This window comes from Chamaea fasciata, unplaced genomic scaffold (assembly GCF_029207755.1).
Source record: "Chamaea fasciata isolate MVZ Bird 193981 ecotype frontalis unplaced genomic scaffold, bChaFas1.0.hap1 SCAF_4, whole genome shotgun sequence".
Lineage (NCBI taxonomy): Eukaryota > Metazoa > Chordata > Aves > Passeriformes > Sylviidae > Chamaea > Chamaea fasciata.
In genome coordinates this window covers 11,703,797-11,718,023 of record NW_027094089.1, presented here as the reverse complement: position 1 = coordinate 11,718,023, position 14,227 = coordinate 11,703,797, and the positions used below count along the sequence as shown (strand labels likewise).

The 14,227-nt window shown below is 35.3% G+C and overlaps 1 protein-coding gene across 1 annotated transcript in view; it reads left to right on the top strand.

Moving 5' to 3' along the window:
* KDM4C (lysine demethylase 4C) overlaps nt 1–14,227 on the top strand; it is a 261,852-nt gene that overhangs the window by 172,055 nt on the left and 75,570 nt on the right. Inside the window, exons 16-17 of the mRNA XM_066180842.1 lie at nt 4,049–4,104; nt 7,230–7,338. Of these exons, the coding sequence (XP_066036939.1) occupies nt 4,049–4,104; nt 7,230–7,338 (165 nt within the window). The remainder of the gene's footprint in view (nt 1–4,048; nt 4,105–7,229; nt 7,339–14,227) is intronic.

The following is a 14,227-nucleotide window of genomic DNA, read 5'->3' as shown; positions in this document are numbered from 1 at the left end:
CAGATCCTCTGAGTTTTTATTAATTGTAGTATATTGAAACAGAAGTTAAACTGATAACCATGTTGCCTGGATATAGGACAAGTGATGGACACAGCCTTAAGCTGCACCAAGGGAGATATTTGCTGGATATTTGGAAAAAGTTTTTTACAGAAAGGGTGGTAAAGGTAGTGGAATGATCTGCCTGGGGAGGTGGTAGTGTCACCATCCCTGGATGTGTTTTAAAAAATACTGGATGTGGCACTCAGTGCCACAGTTTAATTGAGGTGTTATGGAATGGGTTGGACTTGATGATCTTGGAGGTCTCTTCCAGCCGAGTGTTTCTGTGATTCTGTAATATAATGCAATGCAAGCATAATTAACAAAATTGTTTTAATGGGCTTTAAATCTGTGTTCCTACCCACACAGGTTTGTTATGAACATTGGTGAAATTTACTAGTTCTAGGAATCTAATTGCTTATAGCAATTGTCCAGTGGACAGTGAACAAGAACCTACCAACACTTTCTGCTCATCAAAGATATGTGTAGTGTTTTTTTAGAGGACATAATATTTGGTTCCTATAGGTCCTTCATAAGGATAATCTTTTTATAGCTTGTAATGAGGGTATTTAGAGCCACCTTCTCTTTTGTTTAGCCTGCTCTCCTGCCTTTAATTTTTCCTCTTTTTCTATTTTTCTTTCTTTTTTTCTTTTTTCTTTTTTCCTATTTTTAACCTAATGTCACTGCTCTGTAGTTAGTAGGTAAAGATATGACTTCTGTCTCTTCCTGTGCTATTTTAACTGAATTTATTTGTAAAATTTATTTGTAAAATTGCTTTAGGGCCTTGGATTCTCAGTCTAGTTGCATTAGTAAGTTACACAGCAGATGATCTAGTGCAAGTTTTCCTTAAAAGTGAAAAATACCCATTTGAAGCAGAAAAATGTCATTTTGCAAGTAACAAATTTTGAAGTAAAGTTACCTAAGAACATCAAAGCTCTTAAAAAAAGGAGCAAATGCACTTTTTATTTTGCAAAGCAGAGTTAAAGTATTTTTGTGGCCAATGTTAAGAAGGTACTCAGATTAAAAATAATTTATGAGGGAACCCCTGAACATTCACATTTGAAAGTGGACAATGAAGATTTTTCCCTGCAAAGATTTCTGATGAGTTAGACTTGTGCTCTTTTCCCCCAGTCTGCAGATGTTATTCTATGTCTAAATTGTAAAAGTTCATTCTCTGCAGAGCTGCTGTCTTGGTTTAAGACAGTTTAAAAAGGTGGCCACTCTAAAATGAGTTACCTGCTTTTAGTTTCAACCACTCCCTTTCCTCCCATAAGGAACAAATGCCAGTAGATAAAATTGGAAAACAGTTTGCAAACAAGCAAAACAGCAATAAGCAAAAGACAGCAAACCAGTAAATAATCACTAGATACAAAATCGCCAAATCTGTTGAAGCTCTTGGAAACAAGGAGAGACCCAAAGTGGTGGAAGTAGCATTTACAAGATGGTGCCTGCCAGGGTGCCCACGTGGCTTGAAGGACACAGAGAATGGCATCAGCTCTCTACCCCATGATGGTGCATTCAGTTGACCAGAGCGTCTGAGAGCCAAAGGGACAGAAAGGTGGTGGACAGAAAGAACCTTCCTGGGAAAGCAGGAGCTTTTGGAACTCCTCTAGTGGCAGATAAGTGCCTGTGTATATGGCATCAGTGCCAGCACCTGCTGCCTCCTGCTGGCTGCTGGGCTTTGCTGGTGTTGGTGCTGATGTCCACCTCACTGCACACATGTTGGAGGCAGTAGAAGAACTGGTCCGTCGGATGTGGGGTGACATGGTCCCTGGGACAGGTGTACGGAGATCATTACAAAACAGTTTTTATTGCAAAATGCTGTTTTTCTGAGTCTCTACTGTTGCAAGCCCAGAAAAAAAAAAATCCGACAAACTAATACCAACCATGTAAAGCAACGTCCTCAGAAGAGGAGCCTCTGCCTTCAGCAAAGGCTGCTGGCAGAGAGCTCCCTGCTTCCTGGCTCCAACTTTTAAGGGACCTTGGCAATGCCCTCCCTGCATTTCCATTTTCTGGCGGCAGGGTCTTAAAGAGACAGTAACAAATTCTGGGCACAGTGACGTGGAATGCAGTAACATTTTTTGTTACCCTGACAACTGCAGATGATTTGAGGATCAGATTTTCAGGAAGTCCTGCATAGCTTTTGTAGGAGATTGTGGTATTTGCTGCTTCCAGAATGGCTGTTCCATTTTAGGTATAATTTTCTATGCTGCTTGGGTTATTTATTTTTTTACTCTCATGTAGTCACAGAGATGTATGCCCATCTATTTTTACTGTTTTTATCTTGCATCCCCAATTCTCATATAGAAAATCAACATACTGGACCCAGTTTTTTAGTCTTACTATGACAGTGACCAAGCTGTGTTTCTAAAGATAGATAACACTGGTAACAATAAATGACATTGAGGGTGACAAAATCAGTTGAAGAAAGTGCTGAAGAAACATGTTTCCCCTGTGCTATTTGTAAGCAAGATTCTAAAGTGAATCAGACTGAAGATGATGCAGTACCATAATGTAACCCAGTGGTTGTGTTAAGGTAGTCTTCAAAATCCCAGATAATGTTATGCATCTCCATACAGTTTTGTGATGTGTTTTTTACATATAACTGCTTGCCTTTCAGAACTGAATGCCAAATAGAAACAAATTTTCCATGGCTGTAGTGGTATTCTTACTGAAAGCGGTATAGTTTTTAGCCTTAAAAACTGATTAATAGTCTGTGTTTACTTTTAGGAAGGGAAATGTGATCTGGAACATATTAGGTCCTATCCTAAGGTTGTTGTGGATAGAGTAATGAACCTCAATTGTCTTCTTTAAAATTCTGCAGAAATATTAAGTAGTTAAAGTACTCCATAAAAAGATACTTTGTTCTCTATGGTTTTGGTTGTTAAGGCAAAATTTTTGTGCTTGAATTGCAAAGAAGATCCAATTGTCACAAGAAAGTATTTTTTATGGTTAGGAAAGATGTTTTTCTTAGGAAATTTAATACAGCGTTCAGTTAACTTTCTGGCACATTTATAGTCGTCATCATTGAAATTTTTAAGATTAGATCAGACTGAAGTATAACATAAAGTCCTTTGGAGTATCACTTTGTTTGTGTTTTTGTTTGGTTTGCTTGTTTGTCCTGCAAGGACATCTTAAATGTAGGGGTTCAAAAGGCATATTCTCATATAGGCATACCATCACAGAATATCCTGACTCTATTTTGAACATCTGTTCCTTGTAGAAACCAGAAAAACAGGCAGGAGGAAAAATAGCTAATGTTCAAAACACTTTTTCATGAGCTCCTCTCAAGGACAAGAGGAAAAAACAAAAATAAAGGGAGTGAATAGATTCAGAAATGGAGGAGACAGAAGAGAAGGAGTGAAGGGTTTGAAAGAAGGAAAGAATATATCTGTTCAAAAGCTCAGTTTTTAGTAGAGGTAGGAAAAGCCATGTTTTTTGGCATGTTATCTGGGGACTGCTGAACACCTTGCCGAGCGCCCTGAAAGAGATGGAGTTGTACTGAAAATCAAAGCAGTGAAGGTATACTGCAAGAAGAAAGAAAAAGGAAAAAAAAAATTGAGCTAGGTCAATAGCTTATGGGTTAGTTTCTCAGTAACTTCTATTAAACTAATTATATGCCATAGTACTTCATTTTACCTTTGTAGAATGTATGGCAGTTTCCAGCCTTTCTATGGCAGTACTGATTAAAAGTGTTGAGGATTTTTTTTTGTTTGGTTTTCTGGTGTTGATTTTGTTTGGTTTTTTTAAATTACTTTTCAAATTGATTCTATCACTTTGTCTGCAAGTGATAGTCAAATGCCTTTTTTCTTTAGGTTTAGTGAGTTTTTTCTCTTTTTTGTTACTGTATCCTTTTCTTCCCCTACAAGGAAGTGCTATGCTTATAAGTGACAGTTTGTAACCCAGTAATTAATTGCATTAGCAGTTTTCTTATCCTCAAAATCAGATTAATAGAACTGATTTGTAAACCATCATTAAAGCTCACTTTTTTCTACTCTATATTTATTTTTAGGAATGTTGTCTCTGCAATTTGAGAGGTGGTGCATTAAAGCAAACTACTGACGAAAAGTAAGTAATATATTCTTCAGGACTGTATGTGTTTACTTTAAACTTTATTCCCAGTCCATTCCCATATGCAAAAGCATTTGTAACCCTAATTGCTTGACAGTGTCCCTTTAAGCTGAATCATTGCAGAATTAGAATTACTTCTATTGAAATGGCACTGGCATTTTGTTAAACAGTTATATAGTAAAACATACATTTGTTTTAGTATTTGCATACACTTGCTTGTTCCAAATTTTTATCTGCTGGCCTTTGTGCAAAGAAAGTAAATGAGAGCTCATTTATCATTGTTTTCATGGGCAAGTCTTATCAAACAGCAAAGTGTATTTTCTTCTTTGCTTCTGAAAATTATAATACCATACTTTTGGACTTCTAAACCCAGTATTTTCAATGAATTAATTTTAATCATATTGAAATAATTTTCAATTCTGAAGTTTTTGTTTTTGTTTCAAATGCACTTCTTTCACACACTATCAAAAATAGTTTTGTTGCTGACATTATGCTATTACTGTGTCTGGGTTGCAGAACACTATAGTGAATAACCCTAACAGCTGAAGTGGAAAATATTGCAGCTTAATGTTTTTTCAAGCTCAGTAGTAGAATAGTCTTTGTGCATTTTTAATAATTTCATAATTATTTAGCTTATATTAGTAGCTTAGCAATATCATGTAGACCTCTTTCTTTCATGCTTTGGAATGCAGTGGTAAGACATGATCTAGGCCATACATTCTTTTTCACTTACCCAGGAAAGAATTTATTTATCAGTGGTTTGCAATTGATTTCATGACTCTTGTAAATCGTCCAGTTAGGAGGTTTTTTGTTTAACTCAGGCAATATCTTGCCTTCAGAAAACATTATTATTACAGCTATTTTAATGGAGATTTTTGCCAGTACATGAAAATTTTCAGCTAAATTTTAGTTCTGTTTTAAATTCCCATAAATCTGCTACTTGGTTTACTTGCTAAATAAAAAGAAAATGACAAAAAAATTACCTCAGTAGAATTAATCATGTCGTTTTGATATTTGCTGTTGGTAGCTTCCATGTTTCATCTTTAAAAATATGTATATCTTTTTTGTATATCAATTTAATTTTTTTTTGTAATGTCTCATAAGATATATTAAGAGAAAAATCCACAGAGGTTTGCATAAAATCACTTTTTGTGTATAACTATATATAAGATTTTTGGGTTTACATTCTGTCAGTCTGTAGGTTAGTTTACAGATTTATAAAATGGGATTTCTGTAAAAACAGTTGAACTCTGTTTTTCATGTTTCCATAACACCTTACAGCTGTTACATGTTGTGGAGTTTTTAATCTGTCCTTCAGCAATAGCTCTCATTTCAACATTTTGAGTTTTCAGAAAAGTATGTTACAATTATATTTTTTTTCTCCAACAGCTGTACAATCTAACATATACATTCCCTTTGCTCCTTCTTTACTTTGTACATACTAATTATAGAAACAGCAAGAGCATGTTATACTTTCAAAAGCTAATGGATCAGACTGGTATGTGTGCACGAAATAAGCAGTTTGCTATATAGGTAGGCTGAGATTCCTTCTATTCAGCAGATCACAGCAATTGTTTTGAGTCTGTTGGGTTGAGACATATCAGAGGATAAATGTTTAGTTGAAGGCTGATTGAAGAGGCATTTTATTTATAGCATTTCTGTCTCATAAAGTTTAGATGGTAAGAAAATGTGGTTTAGCAGGTGGGCAGGTCACAATGAATAGAAAATGGCTGTTATAAAAAATGTTTTAAAAAGTCTCAAAACAAGACTCTTTTCCGTAAGTTAAAATATGAACAAACTGTCACCATAATAAAATGATGGATCTGCAAACTTTATCTGTTTTTATTTGGGCTGAACTGTGTAACTTGCTAATTGATATGACATCTTTATGTACAGCACTTATTTCACACTTCGACCAATACAACTTTAAAGTCACGTGACAGGAGTTTTTTTGGTCCCTGTGTGTCATGTTATAATTTGCAGATGTTTTTGTCAAAGATGAGTTGTTGAAATATTGCTGCTCTAGTGCAGGAAAGAGAAATTATTTCTGTTTTCTGCATCACCCTCCATCAACTTCAGCTTCAGCCCACGTTCCTGTTAATCTGCTAAGGTGCTCATGTAATGTGTGTTTCTTCAAAATGTAAAAGAAGTGGAGTGAGGCAAGCATTCAGAGCTTACAGAAATAGAGAAAATGGGGTAATGAAAACAGGCATAGTAAATGACAGGGAATAAGGCAAATATGAGTCAGAAATGGAAATGTATTCCTTTATTCAGATTTACTTCTTGTCTACCCCAAAAAGATTTTAGAAGTAGCCTCAGAAGGCTGCTCTTCGTTAATAAAAATGTCATTACCTTAACTTTTGCTTCATGAAATACAGTTTCAACATCAGTTTTAGACTCTTTAAAGTTTCTTTTAGCTTTTCTTATTTTGAGTTTCATGTAACATGAGGATTTGGAGTGCTTTCTGATGCATATAGGAAACATGTAGTATCATCTGACAAACCTTATGCTGCATTGAAGTCTTAAATGATACCGGTCCTAAGCATTTGCAGATGCTTTTGCCACTAAAGGAGATCCAGTTCATCTTGGGCATTGCACTGATGGCTTGATCACTTTGCTGCTTGGATGCCATTGTGTCTATAGACAGAAGGCCTTGATAGCATTTGCCTTTCATTTTGCATTTTGATAGATACATGATTGATTGTAATCATGTTTGTTGTGTAAGAATGGTTTTTCAGGTCTGAGTAATGTTAATGAAGAGTAATAAATACTGTAGATGATAAATTACACTTGAACCATATAGTGTAGTGTTTATGTATGTACCTGAATAGCACACCTACAAAAACTTTATACTTAAATAAGACGTAAAACATGCTTAAAAATTGTTGCAATAAAACCTCAGTCTGAAATTTAATTGACACAGATTGGTAGTGCTGCAAGGTTTGTTAAAATGTGCTAATGAAACTTAAGAAAGCCTAATAAGGAAGTAACTACTGATGGGTAGCTTTAAGTAAACCAAACCAAGCCAAAAGCAAAAGCCAAATACACAGCAAGAAACAACTTAAGAACTTGTATTTCTATGAGGTTTTTTGGTGGTATTTTTGACTTGCCACTTTTCACAGGTGGGCGCATGTAATATGTGCAATTGCCATCCCAGAAGTCAGATTTGGTAATGTCACAGAGCGTACTCCGATAGACACTAGCAGAATACCTTTGCAAAGATTAAAATTGGTGAGTAGTATATTAATACATGCTCCATATATGCATTGCTATTAAGGTGTTCCAATCTTTGAAATGTATTAAAAATCTGAATTGTGATGATTATTGCCAGGTAAAAAGCAGTAAGTTATGTGTAAGGTAAGAAATAAATAACCAGGGTTTTATTAAATGGGCCTTTTGAAACATAATGGCAGTTCGTTAACAGTGGTAACAGTCTTTGGTATTCTATTAAATGTAATTCAAACCTGTTCTTCCCCAAGACAATAACAAACTTGATCAATATCAACTGTGAACATTTCATTTTTGGAGCTGTATTGGTGACGAAACCAAAAAAGACAGGGAATACTACACAGTACATATTTGTGAGGTCTTTTTATTATTGATTTTTACCTCAACTATTTATGAAGGTGAAAGGATGCATAATCTGTTTGTTACATGGTATTTCTGCCATTAGGGTGTTGAAAAATATGCATACAATAAATCACACATTAAACAGTGTCATTCATGAGCACTGATGTACTCAAGAAGAGGATATGCACAAGTGCAAAATACATTTTTTTGCTATGTTATATGATAATTACTTAATCTGTCAGTATATGCATGGCTGTGATGTTATCAGAAAGAAAGAAAGTGATTAGTGGCCCATTCAAAGTCTTAGAGGAAGTGTAAGTTTCCTGGATCACCCCACACTCTTTCCCGTGTGGTTCTTGGTCTACCTTACCTTGTACTCACTTATTTTAAACTGTTAATATTTTCACTCTATTTATACTTCCATTTTTATTCCATTCATTATTTTTTGTCTTTTGTAGCTGTATATCTAAATGTGGAAATGCAGCTTGGAGTGATTTAAAATTTATAGCCTGTCCTTCAAGTGGGAATCTGATTTGAATTTTTGTTCAGAATTAAAAAACTGTGGTTTTCACATGTCCTTTTAAAAATAAATTAAAATACATATGCAAAGAGTGTTTATAACGTGAAAATGTAATGTGACTTGAAAATTATTAATTCAAGGGTTGAAAACACAGAAATCATGGAAATGTTGTGAACAATTGATGCAGGTCGGCTTTGCCCTTTGAAATTTTAGGGACTCTCAGTGCTGCTTTTCAGCAGCCAATTCCACCTTCACAGCTATCCTGTTTGATAGACTAAGGACACTTTTGTTCATCTCTCTCCATCATTCAGGCCAGAGAGTTACCAGAGGAAAGGCAAGCTTTGTATGTAATTTCTTGATATTGAGCCTTCATAAGCAATAAGTAAAAAAAAAATTTTTTTTTGAGCCTATTTTTATAATCCATTTTGTGATAAAGCATGAGGTATGTAATAAATAAATGTGGACTTCATTACTGTGCCACTTTTCCTTCACAAAGTTTAGGATGTGTTTTGTTGACTTTTTTTAAAATGAGCAAAATATAGTGGAAAAAAAATTTTAAAGGAATAGATTAAGTTCTAGCTTGCAGACATACCAAAATTATATATTGTACTGTAGGAGCAAGTGGTTCTAGTTGTTTGAAACATTTTCTATCCTTGTCTTCCCTCTTCCTCCCCCTGAAATAGTAAGAAGCCCAAATAAACAGAATATCTGCTATTTTCAGAGATCTGTAGTGGAGGACCTGCAATTTCTTTAACGCAGCATTTACAAAGAAATAGAAAAGGAATTAAAAAGCCAATGTTTAATTTTTTTACAAATTTAAAAAAAACTGTGCAAACATGAACATATTGGTAGGCTTTTTTATTGCTTAGCTAGTAGATGTAGTGATTGCTGTTAAATAGTTTCAGTATCACAAGAATTTTTGGGTTGAAATTAGTGTGATTCCTGTCAGTCTTGTCACTATTAATTATTCAAGATATACTAATTTCTTCCAGAGTAAAACTCAGTATTTGTATCATACTAATAGTAGTTTATAGCTTTAAAATTGTTTTATTTTACTGCTTCATGTTTGCAGATTACTGGGTTGTAATAGCATGCCAACATGTTTTCATATTTCTCTAGCTTTTTCAGTAGGTTATGTGTCATGATTTCACCATCACTGCTGAAAAATTAAATGACAGTGAAATTTTCTTTAAAAATTAAATCTTTTGAATTTTTTTCCCCATGTGCAAGTAGACAAAATAAATAGAAGATTTGGCTGCTGTGTTTTTCAGAGGGGAAGAAAAGCATGTGATACACTCTAGTGAAATCGCTTCTGTTTTAGGGGTGTAAACCCATTATATTGTTCAACTTTTCATGTGAGAGCAAAAGACCTCCTAGGCAATGTCAGTGTTGAGAGCATGCCACAAAGATGCTGTAACCTGTAGTTTATCCATAGTTTATCCACATTATGTCTGTGATTATATATTTAGTCTTTTTTAAATTTTTTTTAAATTTTTTTTTCAAATATATGTGAATGGAGAAATGAGATTCTCCTGGTCTCCTTTTGTCAGAGTCAGGCTTTCTTTTTTTATTTTATGATGTTCACATCCATCAGACACTTTGAGTTCAAATAGCCACATGGAATGACAATTTGTAATTACCAAGCTAGGAAAGAATATGAATATGGACATTTAAGTACAGGTTCTAAAAGGAAATGGCTGAAGGGATATACCTTACCATATCACACATTATAAACCAGTATTTTGCATAAACTACATTACACTAGCTGTTTTATGGACATGTAGTTCAGCTGGTTTCTGTTCCAGTGTCTCCAAGTTTAATGGCAGACTCATATGAGCTACTGTGAAAATAGGAAATATGCAAATACTAACTGAAGTACTTTTAATCACAGTGAAAATGTTAGAAGCAGATAAAAGAGAGGCAAAGTTGCTGTGAAGTGATGGGACTCAGGGGCACCGCTTGAAATTTATGTAAATGTAAATGCAGAGTTTTAGCTAATGAAAAGTTGGAGGAAGTATGTAATTCATAGAATTCATGCTGTAAATGAGTGTGGTGTCAGCTTCCATCCTAGTCCTGTTAAACAGCATCCAACAGTTTACCTAAAGGAGACAAAACTTGGCCTTCTAGCTGAGTTTAGATTTATTAAATTTATTTTTGCCTTGGTCCATTTGTCTTTAAGTCTCCAAGAGAAGTTTGGTGTATTTTTATGCTTCTAAAATTCCATTTTCCTAGACTATTTTATGTGTGGGGCTTTGGGTCATAGGAAACAAACTGGATTTCTTTGTGTGTTAAAAGTCAATGATAAAACTCAGTTTTACTTTGGGAAGGGAAAAGCTTTTCCCCAAGTACCTAGATAGTCTCTGTTTTCAAAAGAGTGTTAATTACTCAGCTCTAATTATAAATCTGAATTATAGCTGCATAAAGGAGTCTCTGGAGATGAAAAATTCAGACTGACCTCTCGAATATCAAATCAGCCTTTGAAAGAAAGTACTCTCTGGTCTGTTTTTCTATTTTAATAAAACATGGGACTTAAAACTAGAATTAAATAAAAGCCTGTGCTAGTATGTGGCCAAGGAATCCAAGCCAACAGGAATATTGAGTCTAGTGTCATTCAGCCTTGCCAGGCATGTGACTTATAATGAAAGTAGACTTTGTAAATGAATGCTTAAACGTTTCATCAATTACAAGAGAAATGCTTAAATAGAATCATTAGCATCTGTTCCTAGACCTACGTATTTTGAGATGTCTGCTCTAAAATCACTAGAATTTCATTAGAATATATATCAGCTTCATAGTGAAATACCTTTTCTCCTTTTGATTTTTTTTTAATGTTTTAATATGCTTGGGTACTGGATTGACTTTGTCCTTACAGGCAGTCACTGCAATGCTTTACTGAAACATTCACATGCAGGGTCTTTGTTTCTCCATCTCTAGAGTTTCCTATTATTTTTATACTTGAAATACTATTTCTTCAGCAAAATAGAGGTAGAGAATTATTTTTGGAATAGCTGAAGTTGCCCTGAAGCTTTTGATGACCTCAGATTTGTATTTGACAAGTGAACTGAGTATAACCACAAGTGTACTCTGACTGAGGAACATTATTTTGAAAAGAAATCTACAGTGTGCTGATGACTGATCTACAAGCCTTTCAGAATCTGGCTGAAGCCATAAAGGTTTTTTAAAAAGCTGTACACTTCAAAATTTGCACCTGAAGGCAAATAATAGTGAGCTTGAAAGCCGAAGGTTATAGTATTGAAAGGTACATCAATTCTGAAAATACAGAGGTTTCTCAGTGGTATGGCACTGAAGAATGGAATCAAAGCAAAAATTTGTATGAGCTTTTAAAAGAATGGGCACTTATTCTCCTGCATGTCATTCTTTTTTAATGATTAAAAAGGATTAAAGACATTTGAGGACACTGCTCATCTTCTCTGTTCTAATTTGTAATGAAATTCATTTGTTAAACTGCAGTGAGCTAGTAGAACTTTTGCAGCTGTGTTTGTGAAAAAGTAGAGAACCACTCACAGTGATGTATACCAGTGTTACTATGCGTTTCTGGTAATACAAAGAAGTATTGATTACTTTTCAGTGTTTCCAAAAATATTGCTGGGTTATTGAGTACAATTGTTATGCCATAGATACAGTCACGTATTAACTGGATCGTTGCACACATTCACAGGCAATGGCACCAAAATAGACAGAAATCTTGAGCCAGATTTTAAGATATTTCCAAATTATTTTATAACTGTTAATGAAATAGCCTTTAGTAATAGACTTGATTTTAAAAAGTGTTCAACAAAAAATAATGCAATTGTTGCTTACTGCAATATGTAATTTATTAAAAACCGTAGTGACTCCGTGCCATCATATACAAAATAGATTTTACTATATATGATTTAGTCACAGTGTTCATAAGATCTTTAATAAGTATATTGAAAGAATATAGTTTGCTGTCTTTATAGTACTTACTGTCAGAATAATGTGCAGATCCTATTGCAAACTGTCAAATTTATATCTTGCAGTGGTGCAGTACTATCAAGTCTTGTGGATGATATGGCAAGTTTTAGAAATGCATTAATATGAATAATGTGTGAAGACATCAACAGAAAGAGACATAAACATGTCTGCTGTTATAAGTGTAGTAACTGTCAAGGATTAAATGTGTCCAGTGTATGCAGAATTTAGAAATCTGGGGAAAGAAAACTTTCAGATACAGGTTTGTATCTGTAAGAAAAGAATTTGCAGACACCATAATCCAGGAAGATTTATCTCTGATTATTCCATGCACAAGTTATGTGCATGGTTTTGGTTTGTATAGTGATTGAATACATATAATATTTTTAAATGTAAATTAAAATGGAAAAATTCTTCCATAATTTTGTATCACATTTCTGTTCAGGCCTGGGACAATCCCAAATACCAATACAGGCTGATGGATGAATTGATTGACAGCAGCCCTGCAGAGAATGACTTGGGAGAAAAGGGGATAAAGCTGGACACAAACTGTCAATGTGCACTTACAACCCGAAAAGCCAACAAGCCAAGTGCATCCTAGGCTGTTGGCAGCATGGCCAACAGGTCAAGAGAGGGGACTTTGTCCCTCTACTCCGCTTTTGCCAGAGTAACTGACAGTACTGGAGCTGGAGTAGTTCATCCAGCTCTGCGGTTTCCCAGCACAAGAAAAAATAGTGGAACTGTTAAAATGGGTCCAAGACAAAAATTATCAAAGGGCTGGAGCACCTCTGCTATGAAAACAGGCTGAGAAAGCTCAAGCTTTTCAGCCTGGAGAAGAGAAAGCTCTGGTGAAAACTTACTGAGGCCTTTTAATACATAAAAGGAACTTCTAAGAAAGACAGGGAAAGATTTTTTTTTACTAGGACCTGCAGTGACCGGACCACGAGCAAGTGTTTGATGAAAGGTAGATTTAGATGGGGATACAAGGAAGACGTTTTTTTCTTACATTGAAAATGGTATAATGGTGGAGCAGGCTGCCCACAGAACTTGTGGTGCCTCACCATTGGAAGTGTTTAAGGTCAGGTTATATGGAGCTTTAAGCAACCTGATCGAGTGGCAATGGGTCTGAAACGAGATGATCTTTAAAGATCCCTTCTAATCCAAACTGTTCAAATATTCTGGAGGACATGAAACACTGGGGACTTTCAAGGAATAAAACAGTGATGAGGTGGTCACCCACTGATGTGGGAAGAACTGTTGGGATTTTTTAAATGTGCACAGTAGCACAGCAAAATTCATTCAAGACTGCTTTAGACTTACATGTAGTTAAGAAGTAAATTTCTAGAAGATTGAATAATACAGCTTTATGGTGTCATAAATGCAACTCGTAACAATTGCAGTGGTGCTCCAGTTAAAATCACCAGATACAAAGATGATGCAAGATTATGGAAAAAAAATTCTGTTATAAATATACATTTTAAAAAGGGTGCAGTATTTGCTTTCCTCCAGTCAGTGAGCTCTTTCCCTGATTGCCATGACTTTTCAGATATGATGGAGAGTGGCCTGTCAACTACATCAGCCAGTCCCATTATGGTATTTCACTGGGATGCATGTCACTGGGTCCTATGGACTTGTGTATGTTCAGGTCCCGTTGGTGGTCTGGAACCTGATCTGCTCTTACCCTGGGAATGACTTCAGTTCCCCAGTTCCTGTTGTGAGGTTCAGAGACTTCAGAGATGTGGGAGGAGTGATTGCCAATGAACACTGAGGCAAACAAAATTATTGACTACCTCACTTTTTCTTTAATCTTCTGTTTCTGACCAACATGCCTATCAAAGCCGTTTTTACTATTCTTTGTATCCCTTGGCAAATTCAGCTCCAACTATACCTTACCTTTCCTAATTTCCTAATCCTTTCCCTTCATAACCAGAAAGCACTTCCCTTCCCAGGATACCTGTCCCTGATTCCACATCCCGTGCTTTTCCTTCTTGTATTTCACTTTGTCCAGGAGGTCTTTACTGAGCCATCCTGGTCTCCTGCCTTCCTTGCCTGTATTGTCACTGTGGAAATTGAGAG